General features: G+C 38.3%; 4 protein-coding genes across 4 annotated transcripts; all 4 read left to right on the plus strand.

The window, feature by feature from the left end:
• Positions 1-1,038: 1,038 nt before the first annotated feature.
• LOC141668810 (mitochondrial outer membrane protein porin of 34 kDa-like) lies at positions 1,039-3,640 on the plus strand. The gene is made up of 6 exons (XM_074475824.1): positions 1,039-1,196; positions 1,294-1,361; positions 1,713-1,823; positions 2,348-2,434; positions 2,553-2,761; positions 2,969-3,640. Exons 1-6 carry the CDS (start codon positions 1,148-1,150, stop codon positions 3,273-3,275), a joined length of 831 nt encoding a protein of 276 aa, XP_074331925.1. The 5' UTR covers positions 1,039-1,147; the 3' UTR covers positions 3,276-3,640.
• A 1,258-nt stretch (positions 3,641-4,898) lies between these two features.
• LOC141667320 (uncharacterized) lies at positions 4,899-10,439 on the plus strand. Its single transcript, XM_074473757.1, has 10 exons — positions 4,899-5,228; positions 5,346-5,407; positions 5,560-5,703; positions 5,875-5,985; positions 6,110-6,314; positions 6,905-6,963; positions 8,808-8,860; positions 8,950-9,172; positions 9,459-9,567; positions 9,904-10,439. Exons 1-10 carry the CDS (start codon positions 5,000-5,002, stop codon positions 10,164-10,166), a joined length of 1,458 nt encoding a protein of 485 aa, XP_074329858.1. The 5' UTR covers positions 4,899-4,999; the 3' UTR covers positions 10,167-10,439.
• Positions 10,440-11,147: 708 nt separating this feature from the next.
• On the plus strand, positions 11,148-12,339 carry LOC141668549 (uncharacterized). Its single transcript, XM_074475475.1, has 2 exons — positions 11,148-11,929; positions 12,069-12,339. Exons 1-2 carry the CDS (start codon positions 11,280-11,282, stop codon positions 12,187-12,189), a joined length of 771 nt encoding a protein of 256 aa, XP_074331576.1. The 5' UTR covers positions 11,148-11,279; the 3' UTR covers positions 12,190-12,339.
• Positions 12,340-13,899: 1,560 nt separating this feature from the next.
• Positions 13,900-15,920, plus strand: LOC141665429 (uncharacterized). The gene is made up of 3 exons (XM_074471412.1): positions 13,900-14,030; positions 14,144-15,174; positions 15,316-15,920. The coding sequence occupies exons 1-3, from the start codon at positions 13,900-13,902 to the stop codon at positions 15,918-15,920; spliced, it is 1,767 nt and encodes a 588-aa protein (XP_074327513.1).
• Positions 15,921-17,336: the final 1,416 nt, after the last annotated feature.

Below are 17,336 nucleotides of genomic sequence, written 5' to 3' on the forward strand. Positions count from 1 at the left end.
AAATAAAGTTTTTATATTTAATACTAAAACGAAATTAAAGATATTAATAATTAAAAGTGTGCATTGACAAACATGTACAACACAAATAAGAAACGTTTTTAGGGAGGGAGGGAGTATAACACTATTATAAATAAGTTTTTGGGGGAGGTGCAGGATTCAATCCCCGTTTAACCATAAAATGTTCGGAGATTAATTCAAAATTGATCTGATAAGGGAATATTAACGGGCCAGATTAATTCAAATTTACCTCAATCACGAACTATTCCATCCATTGAGGTCATACGGAAACAGTTGCGCTCATTAGCGCGGCCCAGTCCTGGTGTAAGAGTGGCCCAATAAGGGGGACAGTTCATAACAGCATTTCAGTAGAGGAGGTGTCTTTCGGATCATCTCCAATTACAGGTTGTCAAGTTGCCGATTTTGTCAAATCATCATATATATTAATATTTTATTTTTACGCAATTTTATATTAATTTAGCAACATTTAACTCTAATAGTTAGCAACCTTTAATTGTTGCCCATGTGGTCCCTTAAATTAAATCGTAAATGACTCATAAACTAAAAAAGACATTATTAATATAATTTTTTTTATTTATATATGTAATTTAACCATTTTAGGAAATTGTCAAATTTTGGCAATTTTGATAAATAACCTCTTGACAACCATACAATTTTAATAGATTGACAGTAAAGAGCGTGCAGTTGTCAATCCGATGGGTAATAAATACCTTATAAATAAAATAAAATTAAAATAAATAATTTCTTGAAGAACGATTAATCTCCGGTCACTATCTTTTCGCCAAAGAAAGGTTTGAGGTTTTGAGCCTAATCTCGTTTTACACCTAAAACACAATCAACAAAATAACAAGCCACGTGTCTTTAACCTTCCAAAACTACCCCTCAACACAAACATATTTACAACCCCCACCAACGAACCAACGGCCTATAAAGGACCGTACATCACATCTACACATCCAACGGTCAGGAATTAACATAATTTACCGCATCAAATGACCCCTTCCTCAAGAATTAGGGCTTTAGATATATACATACAAAACCCTATATATACACACAAAAACAAAATCAACTGAGCTATCAGTTAAAATTTTCGAATTTTTAATAAATTTAAAGTTTAGAATCGAAAACAATGGGCAAGGGACCTGGTCTTTACACTGATATTGGCAAGAAAGCAAGAGGTAGTGTACAATCGAAATTTGTTTGTATTTATTGTCGTTGTTCATTTTGAGTTGTGATTTTTTTTTAATTTTAATTTTTTGATTTTTGTTAGTGTAGATCTTTTGTACAGGGATTATCAAAGTGACCAGAAGTTGTCAATTACTACTTACTCAACAACTGGAGCTGTGAGTTTTCGATTTTTGATATGTTTATGTTGTTGTGAATGTTCTATTGATGCATTTTATCTGTTTAGTTATTAGCGTTTCCAAAAATATTTAATCAGAATTATTGGATATATTGTGCTTATTTTCGGTTTCGTTATGCTGCCAATTTTAAAAATAAATAAATAAATTTGGATTTAGCATATAGGTCCTAATGAAATGCTGGCAAATGATGTAGATATGCTGTGCTCTGTATATCATGCTTTTCCCCTTCTATTGAAATATATAATGATACCGAGATAAATGTACTATTGTTGCGTTGTGTATAGGTTATGTGTTTGAATTATATATATTGAATATATTGTTGTCTTCTAGGTCATTTCATCTTCAGTAACCAAGAAAGGGGAGATATTGTTAGCTGATGTTGGTACACAGCTGAAACACGGAAAGGCTACTGTGGATGTCAAATTCGACACTGCCTCTAATGTAACATTCATTGCACTATTGCTCATTAACTTAGTTGTGAATTTTATGTTTCAATCAAACTTTATCGACATTTTTCCTCTGCTCTGTGGTTTTGTTAATCTCTATTGTGTAGCGAATAACTACACTTTGTTTATGTACTGGTGTAATAGAAACTATTTGGTGGGAACTTGGCATACATTGTATATGTTTTGGGCTAATGGGTTGTTTGAAGCAACTTCTTGTAATAAGTTGATGTGTTCTTAGGAAAAGGTTGAACTTTTTCAGAGATTTCTGTAACCTGAATGTATAGAATTAAGTGTTGTATTTATAATTTTTCCATTTTATTTCATCATTATGGTTTTGTATTGTACGTTTGTGTTGGTGTTAAGTTTGGTTCGATGGGTTAATTTAGCTTATCCTTATCTTTTCCAGGTTGTTAGATTGGTTAGTTCTGTGTTATGTTTTCCTTAACCTAATTGTGCCATGTGAGATATACCACTTTCATCTACTTGGTTTATCTAATTGATCCTTCTGAATGACACCAGTTGTTGGGAACCATTACCTTTGATGAAGCTGCTCCCGGTTTGAAGTCAATACTTAGCTTCAAAGTTCCAGACGAAAGATCTGCCAAGGTCATAATTTGATTTTTGAAGTTTACAGTTTCCACAAGTAGTTAAATCTCTTTTTTCTTCATGTTTTAGCCTGTTTCTCATGGAGAATAACTTATGTCTTAACACCGTGTATGTGCAGCTTGAAGTCCAATACTTGCATGACTATGCTGGGATCAACACTAGCGTTGGGTTGACTGCAAACCCGACTATCAACTTCTCCGGGGTGTTTGGAAATAGTGTTGCTTCCCTTGGGACTGATGTCTCCTTTGACACCAAAACTGGGAATTTCAGCAAGTACAATGCTGGCCTTACCTTCACCAATGCTGATCTAATTGCTTCCTTGGCTGTGTAAGTGTTTCAGCATTATTTCTGTAGTGGCTAATTTTTCTTTAATTACTTTTAAATAATTTTTTTAATTAGTTTTAATATCACATCAAGAGGGTCATCATCATAAGTGGGGCACAGCCTTGCTACTTTCTTGTTTTCTTTTGCACTGGTGGTATGCACCTAAATCTTACTTTCTGTCCACAATTTGACTAAGTAATTTGGATTCAGGAATGAAAAGGGTAACCTTTTGAATGCATCTTACTACCATCTATTGAGCCCTTTGACAAATTCAGCAGTTGGTGCGGAGGTAACTCACAACTTCTCAACCAACGAGAACGCAATCACCGTTGGGACACAGCATGCACTGGATCCTTTGACCACAGTTAAGGCGCGAGCAAATAACTCTGGGAAGGTTCATGCTCTTATCCAGCATGAGTGGCAGCCCAAGTCCTTTTTCACAATATCCGGTGAAGTCGACACCAAGGCCGTGGACAAGACTGCAAAGCTTGGGTTGGCCTTGGCTCTGAAACCCTAAGGGGCAGTAGCTTTTGTGGGTGGGGGGTGGTAGTGGGCCCATAAACATCTGGACTTGGTTTTAATATCCTCATGATGCTAGAAACTGAAAATAATATTAATGGTTTTGTTGATACTTAGTTCTAAGTTCTAACCCTCCCTACTCAACCTTTCTCAAGACTGGATGGCCGGCACTTAATCGAAGAGTTTACTTTGAAGTTTTTGTCCATAACTGCGGATAATTAAAAATATCAACCTTCCCCTGAAGGGGTAAAAACATTTTAGTTTTGCAGTCATTTTAGTATTTTTATATTGTATTTGGCATTTGCCAACAAGTTATGAACGTCTTTTCTAACTTGCAAGAAATTTGACTGCTGCATTTTGTAACATTCAGGCATTCCATAGCTCTTGGTTTCTAAAATGTGAGTGAATACTTGAAGAGAGCTTAAACCTGCTAATTTTAGAAACTGATGATTTCTAGGGAGTAATGGTTCACTACGACCAAAAATTATGAAAATACATATAAAGAAATATTACTAAAAACTACTCCCTTTGGCCCTCTCAAAGTTAAAAAAGTGGGTAAAGTAGTGGGACCGGTTAATATTATCTGTATAAAGTGGGTATAGTGGAGAGAAGTAGTGGACGTAGTTATTTTAAAAATAATAAAAATTTTACTATTTATGAAAAATTTTGAAATGTAAACAATTGGATGAAACATTCCTAAAAGAAATGGGAGGGACATAGAGAGTATATATTTTCCATTAGGATATATATGAGGTGTTTGGATGTATCATGTAAATTGGAAATGGAAATGTAGGATACGAGAGTGGGGGTTAATGGGAATGAGAATAAAATGGAAATCTAAGCGTATCTTGTATTTGATTTATCCGGGAACGGAGTTTCCATTCTCCAACATATTGGGAATCTAGTTTAAGTTTTTGATTCCCGTAAAACGGACATATTAACTCATTACTCTCGAGTTTTAAAAAGGATGAAAAATAAGTGCAATGTAAATATAATAGTTTCGCTAACAATTAAGTGGTCGTTAATGTAAATTTTACATATTTTGCCTCCAAAATCTTTGTCCCATTTTTAAGATAAAGTACTTTACCTCTATATCAATTATTTCTTTACCTAATAAAAATTCGGGAACAGGGCCTAACCATCAATCAAACAACCACATAGTATATTGATTTCTTTGAGATTATATAAAAAGATTTTAATATTTAGCCAAATATAGAATTGAATCAATTTTTTTTTTCAAATTAAAATTAAATTAATTTAACAAATTTTAAAAGAAGACGGCTAAACTGAAAGTAGTGTAACCTGTAACTATATTTTTTTCTGTTATTATTATTGGATAAGATTGTATGTTCAAATATTTATTTTTTGGCGTGAAATATTAATAATTCTTTTTGAACATGATAGTGTCAAACTTTGAGTACAAATATTGTTCACAAAACACGAGTAGGATTTACCGAATACGCTGCTTCCGAAGGATTTCAGTTACGGGTTACTTACGATAAAAATAATATTATTGGCAAAATGAATAAATAAATATTTGTTTTTCAATGATTTTTTTTTCGCACATGTAAGCATGACATATCTATCAATAGACATTTTAAATCCGAGCAATATAAGTTATGTAAAGTGTAAGCAGGAAGTTAACAAGTGAGAGGTGTTGGTGTCTGAGCGAGTACAAAGTACAAACACTTGAAATACACAGAGGAGCTACTAGTTGCGGAAATGCTGAGAAGATTGCTCCTACAACCACAAGCTTCCACTCTACGTCGTCGTTTCTTATCTCTTCCCCGTCATTATTGCTCTTCTTCGTCATCTTCTACTTCTGGTGGAGCTCCAGTGAGCTCTTTTGTCGAACACTTGGAAGATAATGATGATAATTTACCCAAACTGTCCTCTCATCAGTCCTCTGCCACTCTATCCATCGATCGCTCTGGACTATACAACCCCCCTGGTTCTCTCTCTCTCTCTCTCTCAACTCTCTCTCTCTCGCCCCCCCCCTCTCCCTCTCCCTCTCTCATGATGTACATTTCTCCTAATATTTATGATAATTGTGTTTAATATATTGCAGAGCATTCTCATGAACCATCCTCTGATTCTGAACTTGTTAAGCACTTAAAAGGAATCATCAAGGTTTCTATATATAATCAACATATACTAACTATTATATATGCAAAATAAATTCAACTATTTCCGAATATCGGTGTAATCTGACTAGGTATAGTCTTGTGTGTGAGTTTAGTTTTGATCATACAAATTGGTTTCGAATGTCTTAAATGTGTTAGTTTCGTGGAGGACCAATTTCAATTGCCGAGTATATGGAGGAAGTTCTCACCAATCCCAAGGCCGGTTTTTATATGAACCGCGATGTTTTTGGGGAAGGAGGTGATTTCATAACTTCGCCCGATGTAAGCCAGATGTTTGGAGAGGTAATCAAATTTAGGTAGCTGTATATGGTTTCAGATGCCACTGATTATTATTATTTTAACTTGGCTTAGAAATGTGATTTTCTTTAAATATCTTATTCATTTTGAGTGATTCGATTGATTTGCCTTAAATTTGCTTGAAATGTGATTATAGTTATGTATATGATGACTTAGATGGTTGGTGTTTGGGCAATGTGCCTGTGGGAACAAATGGGACGACCTATTAAAGTGAACCTGATTGAGCTTGGCCCTGGAAGAGGAACTCTAATGGCCGACCTTCTGCGTGTACGGTACCATGAAGCTCTATGTAGTTGAGTTTCATTAGTTTGAAAAGTAAATCTGCTTGAAATCTGTTTAGTTCTGTTAGGATACATCATGTTTTTGGATAACCAGTAACTGTCTTCTGCAGGGTTCGTCAAAATTGAAGGAATTTACCAAATCATTGAACATACACATGGTTGAATGTAGTCCAGCATTACAGAAACTCCAATATAAAAAGTTAGAGTGTAGGGATGAAGACGGCGTCAGCAAGAATGTAGATAATCATATCATTTCTGCTTTGACTGGAAGTCCAGTTTCATGGCATACCATGCTGGAGCAGGTCCCAACGGGAGGTAAGTAATTATATTATCCTATTCTTTTGTACGACAAGTACAGCAATCTGAAAATTTTATTATAATCAAAGTGAGGGCATTCAGAAAAGAAGTTTGTTCGATACTCGTCACATGGTTTGCTATTCTTCTGCTTGCCATCGAGTAGATTAAATACTATTTTCAGCATGTACAGTGTGCTTGATGGAAGTCCTCACTTGGTGTTATTTTCCATTTTCCAGGACAATATATTGTATATATAGTAGTAATAAATCATAAAATATTGGCATCCTTTAGTGGTGCTTAGAATCACACGATGTTCTTACCTTTTTATTATTATTTTCCATTTGTCACCAACACCAAAATCAAAGTTGCAATTAGGTAGCAGCAAATGTTCTGCAGAACACTTCCCAGGTCTCCAAAGTAGTTGAGATGCTTCAAGTGTTGCAAAACTGCTGTTTAGTTCAGTAACTTGTTGTTGGACCAGTAAACTCTTCATAATTTGTGAATCGGTTAAATAGTATAAAATCTATATGTTTTGTCTTTGAGACATTGATACAAGTCTTACCATCTTATATGCATAATGAAATTCTTCTTTTTCTGCTTTCTTTCAGTTCCAACAATCATCATTGCCCATGAGTTCTATGATGCATTACCAGTTCATCAATTCCAGGTACATGTGATTACTTTTTTCCTTTCGCTACCAGATTCGATATTACACCCCTGCTACTGACTGCCATAGGCACTTCTTAAGCAAGAACTGTTATATTATTCTTTTGGTGGATCTCCCAGTATCTCATTTTAACATATTTCATAAAATTACTGTATGAAGACTTGCTTAAAAAGCTCATGTTAGCTACACCTTTCACAATATTTGAATGCATAAAAGACAGATTCTGAAAACATTGTTTAAGGATTGTAGTAGTTTCTGTGGGCCCTTGGTGTAACATTAGAACTTTCTTGCTGTGAGGAAGCTGGTACTAGCTTTATGGCCTTGCAGGTGTGCACATGGCTTATGATAATTTCTATATTGGAAAATATCATGTACTAGTGGGGAGGTGATCTAATGAACTAAATGACTACAGCCCTTCAAACAAAACCATATGAATTAAATACACTCGAAAATGTAAGTAACAGAAAAGTTTATAACGGCGATGGAGGCCTGTAGTTTGCTTGTCATTCCGTATCCAATTTTGATAAATTTTTCCTTAATAACCAATTGAGGAAAAAGAATTTCTGGAATAAACTTAAGAAGATAGACTTAGGTACCTAAGTTAGAAAGATTAGCTACCCCTAGGACTGAACAGTGGAGAAACAACAATGAATAGCAACCCTTACTTCTAGTAAATAATCAAAGTTTGAGCTAATGACTATATGGGTAATTGTGTATGTTATATAAACTAACCCTTACAAATAGCCTAGACTAAGGCCCATGAACATTTTGGCATATAAAAAATATTTAAATAAACATTATGCTAAATAATTATATAGCTAGATGCCTAGATTTCCACTTGTACATCAAGTAAATAAATATATTTTGTGATGCCATACAGATGAAAAGTGGATTAAAAGATATAAAAGTTCCCCTATTTTCACTTGTTTTTTCCTTCCTAAGAAATAGCGAAATCCAATCTGGAAGAAACATTCAAGAACTAGACTAGGTAAAATAAGAGGAACATTAGTTTGCTCTCAAGCTTATATTTGTTGGAATACTTTATAGCTTTTGAGTTCTGTTTGGTTTGGTACTAGAGAGAACAAGGCACAATCTGATTACTTTCTGTCAAATAATGAGGTTCAGTGAGATTTAATTGCCTTGTCCATATGTTGAATGCATAATGGGGCCATATTTTGATCAGACTTATCTGTAGTTTGCATCCGTGTGTGATTGTGTGTTTGTGTATATTAAATGGATTAGTGCTGCTGCACAAGTGGTTCGACTATGACTTCAATTGGTCTGTGAAGATCTTATTGAGAAAATTCCAGCATTGACATCAAGAATCACTGAATTAAAAGCCCATCTTTCGAGTGTTTTAATTGACGAAAAAGCTATTGGTTGATGACCCTCTGGCCTCTGTCAGAGTAACATGATTTAAGAGGATTGCTAGTTTTATTTGCCTAGGAGATTAACATGGTGATACTGGGTATCGAAGTATTAGCTTCTAGGCAAACTGGCCTGTTTCTCCTGCTGCACACAAAGTTTGATGCTAGGTTCCGGTTGGGTTGGTAGAGCTCTATTTACAAGGAGTTGTACATGTAAGTTTCAGCAATCTAGTTAGTGTATTCTAGGTACAGATCTCTCCTTTATAGTTTCCTGCTTTAGCTTATACAAACTCTTTTCTCATTTCTTACTGTGGCAGGACCTCTACTGACACTGTCTCCATTTCCAGGTCCTGCCACAGTCTCCATTTCCATATATATTTTGTTTCGAAGAAACCAACAGAAGTCCGTGTTTCTTGGATTTATTTTTTGTCAAGTTTTTTGTTATATAAATTACTTAATGTTATGATTCATCTACAGAAAGCATCTCGTGGCTGGTGTGAGAAAATGATTGATGTTGCTGAAGATCAGACGTATGGTTCCCATGTCTAGTTTTTTGTGCTTCTCCAGAAGTCAAAACCTTTTACTATCTGGTAACTCTTTTTACTTTAACATTGGTCAGGTTTCGTGTTGTTCTATCTCCACAGCCTACACCTGCCACTCTTTACCTAATAAAGCGTTGCAAGTGGGCTGAGACCGAAGACATATCAAAACATAATCAGATTGAGGTTTGCCCAAAAGCAATGGACTTGACCCAAAGTATAGCTAAAAGAATAAGCTCCGACGGAGGGGGAGCCCTCATAATTGACTATGGCCTGAACGGAATAGTCTCAGATAGTCTACAGGTCTGGTGTTTGATATTTATACATAAAATCGTGCATTTATTTCATACTTGTCTATTGCTATATATTTTAATAATAGGTTTTATTGTGTAAATATAATGAAGCAGCATAACTTCGTTTCTGCACATTATACATGATAGAAGATAAGTTTCTCTGCATAACAGTTGAAGACTTATTACATGCATCATTCACTTTTGGGTCAACTGAATTAGCATCCTCCCACTATCAGATTCTACTATTGTACAATTATTTTTGTTTTTCTATATATTTATTATGACATCTCTTGCAGGCTATTCGAAAACACAAGTTCGTCAATATACTGGATGACCCTGGGTCTGCTGATCTCAGCGCCTATGTTGATTTCTCAGCAATTAAGCATTCTGCCGAGGAAGCTGCAGGTGCTCATTATTTTAAAAGACCTCCAATAATATCTTTAATATAAGCTAAAAATAATTTGTATTCGTTATCCTGAAATCCAATGATTTGAATTGGACCCACTTGTAGCCTACCATTCTATAGTTGTCTAATGTTGTAATTGGCTAAAAACGGTATTGTGTAGAGTCCATCAAGAATATTCTGTCCGTTGTCTGTCAAAGTTTAAAGTTCAATTTTCAAAAGAAGAAAGTGCAACAAGAAGTAGCAACATTTTGACCGATGCCATAATGATTTAGTTGATAAAGTAATAGGAGCCGGCATACCCGGCTAATGAACTAATATTGCAAACTTCTATGCAGATGATGTTTCTGTCCATGGTCCTATCACACAGTCTCAGTTTCTGGGTTCTCTTGGAATAAACTTTAGGGCTGAAGCCTTGCTACAAAACTGCACAGAAGAACAAGCCGAGGCGCTCAGGACAGGGTATTGGCGTCTTGTAGGGGAAGGTGAAGCCCCATTTTGGGAGGGTCCTGCTGATCAGGCGCCAATTGGTATGGGCACAAGATATATGGCAATGACTATAGTGAACAAAAAGCAAGGTACTCCGGCACCATTCCAGTAAGTATTGCAGGAAAGATATGGCTGTCAAGAGCTTTTACTGAAGCTGTATGCACAGTAGAAAACTCACTTTCAGATTACTTCTTAGGAATCTGTTACCCGGAAATCAGATGACAATAGAAATGTTGTTTTGGTAAATTTTGATTGATCTGGATTTGTGACAGCTTATACAAATAATATCTCTATCAGTTTTCCATTTTTTCCAGTTCATTTTTTTCTGTGTAATGTTTCACATTTCCGTACCCCAATAATTCATGTTCTGCTTCATTTTGCATTATTTTCTAATAACTTCAGACAAAACCAATTCCTTTATACGGCTGATCTATGAATTTGATTACCAGCAACCAAAATAGATTAGTTTCTTACTTTGCATACACTTCAATCTTTGCATAGCTTGCACAAAGAAGGTTCAAATATTTTTGTACGCTTTAATGAAGCTGAAGCTGAAATTGTTATGTTTAGATTCTTCTGTAATTCTTTTGTCGTTAGTTAATGAGCTAAACTTTGAACTGATATGTTAAGCAGAGTATAGTTTTGCTGCATTAGCACTATTTTAAGCACAATTAAATTGCTATTAGTTTGCAACAGCAAGAGCATTACCACTTTTGTGCTTGTAAATGCTACATAACGAATTCGGATAGGAATAAAATGAGACTTTTACTATTTCGTGTCAAATATTTACGATCCCTATTAAGTATTCTGTTCCGTTCATAGAGCCGACCTTTTTGTTTCAACTGTTGCAAGGGCTTTGTATCTACTTTATTTTTTTTAATTAAAAGAACCAACTCTTACTATATTTCTTTAAGCCTTAGAGCTCCCGTGTACACTTAGCAGCTTCTAACTTGAATCATTAAACTAACTCTCCACTAAAATCGCATTCCCTAAATATATCTCATAACAAGTCAAATTTCAAACTCCAACAAACCCCACACGTGTTGTTATTAACTTGTTAATGATGAATGGATTAGTCATTCTCATCTTATGACCTCTTGTTTCTTTTCAGTTCTCCATTGTCACACTATAAATTTCTATACAATCACCCCCTCTTACTACCTCTAACCCCCAAGATAATTACATATAATTGTTACATCTATTGATTATTTCTCAACTGAAGAGAATGAAAGTGAAAGGAGGGCCTAACAAAGCCTGTGCTGCATGCAAGTTTCAGAGAAGGAGGTGTTCTGATTGTCCTCTGTCCCCTTTCTTTCCGGCTGATCAGCCTAAGATCTTTAACAACGTTCATCGCCTTTTCGGAGTTTCTAAGGTTATCAAAATCCTTAAGAAATTGAGGGACCATGACCAGAAAGTCGATGCCATGAAATCAATCATCTACGAGTCCTACATACGTGAAAAATTTCCTGTCCACGGTTGCTTTGGCATTATCTCACAGCTTCATCAGGAGCTTCAACAAGCTACCGAAGAGCTTCATTACGTACGAGCACAACTCTCAATGCTCAAGGAAAACAATTCTCCGTGTTCTCAGATGATCAATTCGTATGATCTTGCAAGTGAAAACAATGAAAATGGTGCATTTTATTCTGATCAGTCTGGAGATCATTCTAGATCATTCATTAATCTAAACAATTACTATTCGGATGTTATGAGTGATAACAACAAACAGTTAGAAATTCAAACTCAATTGGGTGACTCGAATGCATTTGCTGTTAATTACCATAATCAAGTTGGAGAAGCTTCTGACCAAGATTACGATATCATGAACTTCTACGCAATTGATGATCAATCATCCAAGGAAGCTTGTGAATCAAGGTATGTTTCATTACATTGTTGAATATTATCCATCTCGGTTAAACACATTCGAATGGACTTGAATAAATTTATACCTATAAAGATGTTGTTGAACGTACAAATTAGTATGGAATGACTGAATTTTGTACGTAAAATGCAGCTCAGAATCGTCGTATAAAGATGGTAAACAACAAGTTGAAATGGTACCCAAGAAAGAACTCAAGAGTGCGGCAGCGTACTTCAGTCTCATGAGCATCAACTCCGATCAAATTAGCCGGTAGTGCAGTAAAATTTTGAAATGCTACTGAGCTACCAAGATCATTACAAATTTAAGATTTGCGTTAGTTTGATTGGGTTTGTTTGTTGTTTAATTTTGGAATTCAGGTTTCTCTTCATTGTGTGTGTTGGAAGATCATCTAATTTATATTTAACTCCTGCATTTCCTTTTATATTGTCCCGATTCTTTTCGAGAACAAACAGCCGGGTGAATGCAATTTGGTAATAAGATGAAAATCCAATCTTTTTTTTTGCCAAAAAAAGAGAGATTTTATTGATTCAAATCACTCACAACTACGATTAGCTATTAAACTACTCTATCTTGTTAAGTAGTGAGCTGCATGTTTGTGGATCGCTTCACAAACCTAAACACCATGTTTTGATCTTTCAAACTTGAAAGTGAAAGGTGATAGTACATATAACTCCTGGTAGGACTACTCCTAAGCTCCTAACTCCATGCAGCTCCGGGGAGGGCTACTCCTAGGCCCCTGACTCCACGCAGCTCCTGGAAGGAGTAGTCCCGCACACTACCACTCCTAACTAGCTCAGTCCCGCAAGCATAACCTTGATAAATCCCAGCACGTGAGACGTTGGCCCAGGCACGTGACGGGGACAACTGTCACACATCAATCATGGGAGTAATCAAGGCACGTGTCAGAGGATCCTCAGAACATTCCTCGACCAGTCCCGCGCTGACACGTGTAAAGCATCCACTCCAGCCAGGTGTCCTCCGCTCCCAGAACCAATGGCTATGATCTAAAGGTACCAACCCCAAAACCCTACCCTTGGGTTATAAATAGCCCAAGAAGGTGAGATTTTGGGGTTAATCATTCTTTCACACCCATATACACACACAACCACCTTGCATTCATATTCATCTTCATCCTCCCAAAAAGCTAGTTCTTACTCTCACGCCGGAGGCGCCGCAGGACTCCAACCCCCCTCCCGGTGTTATTTTGTAGGAACCCAACCACAGCTACACCTCTACAGCGGAGAAGGATCCAGGATGCTGTCGAAGGAGCAGCCCCGCCACCAGGAGTTATCATTTGGCGCTAGAAGGAGGGCTCGCTCCATCCTTGGGTCTCGGTGCCCCTGGATTCACCTTTATCAACAAACTCTTCAAAGAGTCTATTTATTCAAACTTGTAAGAACTCAAGCAACCAACCTTTTCCATAAGCATGAATGTTGTTTATTTCGGCCACGTTTGTGTGTTTACTTTAGACCACGTTTGTGTGAGCCCGTTTTGTTGATTTAAGCCACGTTTGTGTGAGCTATCGTTAGTTTTAATCGTTATTGCTCTAGTTTGAATATGGCATTTGCGTTATACTACATCGTTGAGTAGTCCTAGGAAATTGTTTAAACTGCTCCCAGGTAGCTATTTGTTAGTGTTTGTTGTTATTCTGGGCAGTTTCTGCAAATTTCATAAAGCAACCTTAGACCAATATTCTCTGTGGCATAGTGTTGTTATTTGTTGTTGGTATTGTTGAGAAATGGCAAGACCAGGAAAGAATAACTCTGGAAGACCATCTGCTAGTACTCAGGTCCAGGAGCCGGACCACTCCCAGGCCCTCGACCCGGGAGCCGAGAGAGAAACATTCCAAGAGCAGCCACTACACACTCCTGTAGTGGAGAAAATTATAAACACCAGGGATGCCAGGACCCTCATAGAGCTCAATCAGTACAAGTACACCAATGTTCCGGTAGCCGAAGAACACATGGCAAACCTTACAAGCGATGAACTAGCAGAAGCAATCAGGCTATATAGGCAGGTTCAGACCCGGCTCCAAGAAGAAGCCGAACTAGAGGAGGAACCGGAGGAGTCTGGGGACTCCCAGCAATCAAAGAGGTCTGTGTTTGACCGAATTGGGGCAAAGGGAAGAAAAGAAAAAAAGATCAAGGCAAGAAAGAAGCAGAAGCTGGTAAACAGAGAAAGTTGGAAGAAGTCCGGGAGCAAATCAGGAAAGAAGAAGAAGCAAAGTTTGAGCTAAAGATCCTAAAGAGAATGCAATTAGAAGAAGAGAAGCTGTTAGACAAGTCTAGGAGCAAAAGAACCCGGAGAGACCCTACTCCGAAGCTGATTTCTAATGATGAAGAAGAAGAGAAGCAGAAGGACCTCAAAGACATGATCTATGAATTGCAGAGGAAGATGGACATAGACTCAGGGGTGGAGATTGGAGAAACACTCACTCCTTTCAGCCACTCTTTGGAAGCTATCCCCCGACAGCGGGACTTGAAACATTACAACTTTGATTCCTTTGATGGTCTAGGAGACCCGGAGGAGCACCTAAACTACTTTGAGCAGATATCGCAGATATACTACTACAACGACTTGACGAAATCAAGGTTCTTAGCTTCAACTCTTAAGGGAGGGGCCCAGAGATGGTTCAGCAGAATCCCCTCCCGCAGCATCCACTTTTGGAAGGAATTTCGAGCCTCCTTCCTTCGGAGATTTCGGGCAAACAATACGCACGAAATGCACATGTGTCACCTGGAGACAATCCGACAGCATGATAATGAGTCCCTTTATGCATACATTCGCCGATTCCAGGAAGCAATCAATAAAGTTTCAAGTTTAGATGAGAGGGAAGCTTTAAGCATTTTCAGAAGAAACTTGGATCTAGAGCACAATGAGAGATATATAGTGGAGCTAATCAATAAGGAGCCGCAAAGCCTGGCAGCAGCTTACTCAATGACTGCTAGATTCATTAAGGAAACAGATGTGCTCCAGGCAATGAGGATGACCCGGAATGGGGGGTCCAGGAGTAAAAACACTGATGACCGACCGAAAGGGGGTTACCATCAGGACAAGAAATTCAAGCAAAGCAACCAAAGCCAAGGAAGACAAGCCAACCCGGTTTTCCAAAGACTTGGTCCTAAGCAGGAGTCGAACAGCGACCCAGGACCCGTGAAGCAAGCTCGGGAGCCGAAGCAGGAGCCGGACTGGACTCCTCTCAACATGACCCGGGAGGAAATCTTGAAAGAAGTCAAAGGCAAGCCTTTCTATTATCCTCCGAAGCCAATGCAAACTCCTCCGGAGAGCAGGCCCTACAATAGGCAGTGTGATTATCACGAGACCCATGGCCACAAGACCGAGAATTGCTTATCACTCAAGTACTTCATTGAGGACCAAGTGAAGAAGGGGAATATGAACAAGTACTTAGTTCGGGACAACAGCAGAGGGGAAGCGCAGAAGAAAGGAAAGAATGTAGTCAATGTGGTCCTAGGCGGATCCTACTCCCCACCCCGGAGCCCGGACTTCGGCGAAGAAGTGCTCTCAATCCCATCACTCCCAGACCTGGTGATATCCTTCAGTAGCAAGGACTACGAAGGAGTCAACCCTCATCACAATGCAGCTTTGGTTGTCACTCTAGACATTTTCGATAATGAAGTAAGAAGAATGCTCATAGACAATGGCTCCTCGGTAAATATCCTCTTCAAGCACACAGTAGACAGAATGCAGTTAGGAAGAGTCCGCTCAAATGAGTGCCGGGAGGACCCACTCTATGGTTTCGGCCACAACTTAGTCCCGATCCAAGGAACTTTGTACCTACCAATCATTTTTGGAACTGCTCCTAACCAAATGACTCATGTAATCAAATTTTATGTGATCAACGCTCCTTCCTCATACAACGAAATCATTGGCAGATCAGCTCTAACCATGATGCAAGCAATAACTTCAATCTCCCATCTCAAGATCAAGTTCCCAACCCCGACGGGAGTCGGGGAGATTAAATGAGATTACGGAGTTGCTGAAACATGCTACAACCAGGGGTTAGTTATGGCAGAAACCCATCAAGATAACAAGAGGAAGGCTACGGTCCTTCGCAAGCAACAAAGCATGAAGAAGCACCGACCCTAGACAAGGAAAGAAGTAAAACAAAACAAGTCCAGAAGAACTGGCAAACAACCAAGTCATGGTACTGGACAAGACAAATCGAGTCCTAGACCAACCTTGTCCTACCATGCAAGCAACCAAAGAACCTGAACAAGCAAACAACTATCTAAAGAAGAACTCTGAAGCCCGGATTCATCAAATGATTTCAAACAAAGAACAAGAAAAAATTGAAGCCACAGTTGAAACAGAAGAAGTCCAGGTACACGAAAGCAATTCTAGCAAAAAAGTGAAAGTTGGGTCAGGACTCGAGGAGTCCTTCAAGGAGAGATTAGTATCCCTGCTCCGGGAGTACACTGATGTTTTTGCCTGGAGTCCAAGAGACATGCCAAGATTACATGAGTCCATAGCAATGCACAGCTTGGATGTCAACCCCAACAGAAAACCAGTCAAGCAGAAGAGAAGAAACTTTGCTCCGGAGAGGCAAAGAGCCATCGACGAAGAAGTGAAAAAGCTACTCAAAGCAGGGATCATCAAAGAAATCAAATATCCGGAGTGGCTAGCGAATGTGGTCATGGTGAAGAAGTCCAACGATAAATGGAGAATGTGTGTAGACTACACGGACCTGAATGATGCGTTCCCGAAGGACCCATACCCTCTCCCAAATATTGATCAACTGATAGATGCCACCTCAGGACATGTCATGCTAAGTTTCATGGATGCCTTCTCCGGATACAACCAGATAAAGATGAACCCAAAGGACATTCCTAAGACAACATTCATAACTCACAGAGCAGTCTACGCCTATGTGATGCTACCCTTCGGGCTTACCAGCGCAGGATCCACTTACCAAAGAGCCATGAACAAGATATTCAAGTCCCAGATTGGGAGGAACTTGGAGTGCTATGTCGATGACATGATTTCCAAATCAACAACTATACCAGGACACGTGGAAGATCTGAAGGAATGCTTTGACAACCTAAGGAAGAACCAACTCAAGCTGAATCCGGAGAAATGCACCTTCGGAGTAGGAGCAGGCAAGTTCCTAGGATTCATGATCAGCAACAGAGGCATAGAAGCCAATCCGGAGAAAATAAAAGCAATCCAGGAGATGAAAGCTCCCAGGACCCAAAAAAATGTGCAGAAACTAGCAGGATCCCTAGCAGCACTCAGGAGATTTGTCTCAAAACTAGCAGATAGGTGCCTACCTTTCTTTGATTTACTCAAAGGAGCGACCAACAAGAAAGAGGTAAACTGGAATCAGGAGTGCCAGAAAGCATTCGAGAAAATCAAGTCCTACCTCTCTCAGCCACCAGTCCT

Source organism: Apium graveolens, chromosome 6 (genome assembly GCF_009905375.1).
Source record: "Apium graveolens cultivar Ventura chromosome 6, ASM990537v1, whole genome shotgun sequence".
In the NCBI taxonomy this organism is placed as follows: domain Eukaryota; kingdom Viridiplantae; phylum Streptophyta; class Magnoliopsida; order Apiales; family Apiaceae; genus Apium; species Apium graveolens.

Bases quoted from the DNA above. Each gene is read 5' to 3' on its own strand.
- LOC141668549 (XM_074475475.1), top strand. From the start codon at position 11,280: ATGAAAGTGAAAGGAGGGCCTAACAAAGCCTGTGCTGCATGCAAGTTT. The intron at 11,930-12,068 runs GTATGTTTCATT...CGTAAAATGCAG, and splicing joins AAGGAAGCTTGTGAATCAAG to CTCAGAATCGTCGTATAAAG.
- LOC141668810 (XM_074475824.1), top strand. From the start codon at position 1,148: ATGGGCAAGGGACCTGGTCTTTACACTGATATTGGCAAGAAAGCAAGA. The intron at 1,362-1,712 runs GTGAGTTTTCGA...GTTGTCTTCTAG, and splicing joins CTTACTCAACAACTGGAGCT to GTCATTTCATCTTCAGTAAC. The intron at 2,762-2,968 runs GTAAGTGTTTCA...ATTTGGATTCAG, and splicing joins CTAATTGCTTCCTTGGCTGT to GAATGAAAAGGGTAACCTTT.
- LOC141665429 (XM_074471412.1), top strand. From the start codon at position 13,900: ATGGCAAACCTTACAAGCGATGAACTAGCAGAAGCAATCAGGCTATAT. The intron at 14,031-14,143 runs GTCTGTGTTTGA...GGAGCAAATCAG, and splicing joins GACTCCCAGCAATCAAAGAG to GAAAGAAGAAGAAGCAAAGT. The intron at 15,175-15,315 runs GCAAGCCTTTCT...TTGAGGACCAAG, and splicing joins AATCTTGAAAGAAGTCAAAG to TGAAGAAGGGGAATATGAAC.
- LOC141667320 (XM_074473757.1), top strand. From the start codon at position 5,000: ATGCTGAGAAGATTGCTCCTACAACCACAAGCTTCCACTCTACGTCGT. The intron at 5,229-5,345 runs GTTCTCTCTCTC...AATATATTGCAG, and splicing joins TGGACTATACAACCCCCCTG to AGCATTCTCATGAACCATCC. The intron at 9,568-9,903 runs GTGCTCATTATT...ACTTCTATGCAG, and splicing joins TTCTGCCGAGGAAGCTGCAG to ATGATGTTTCTGTCCATGGT.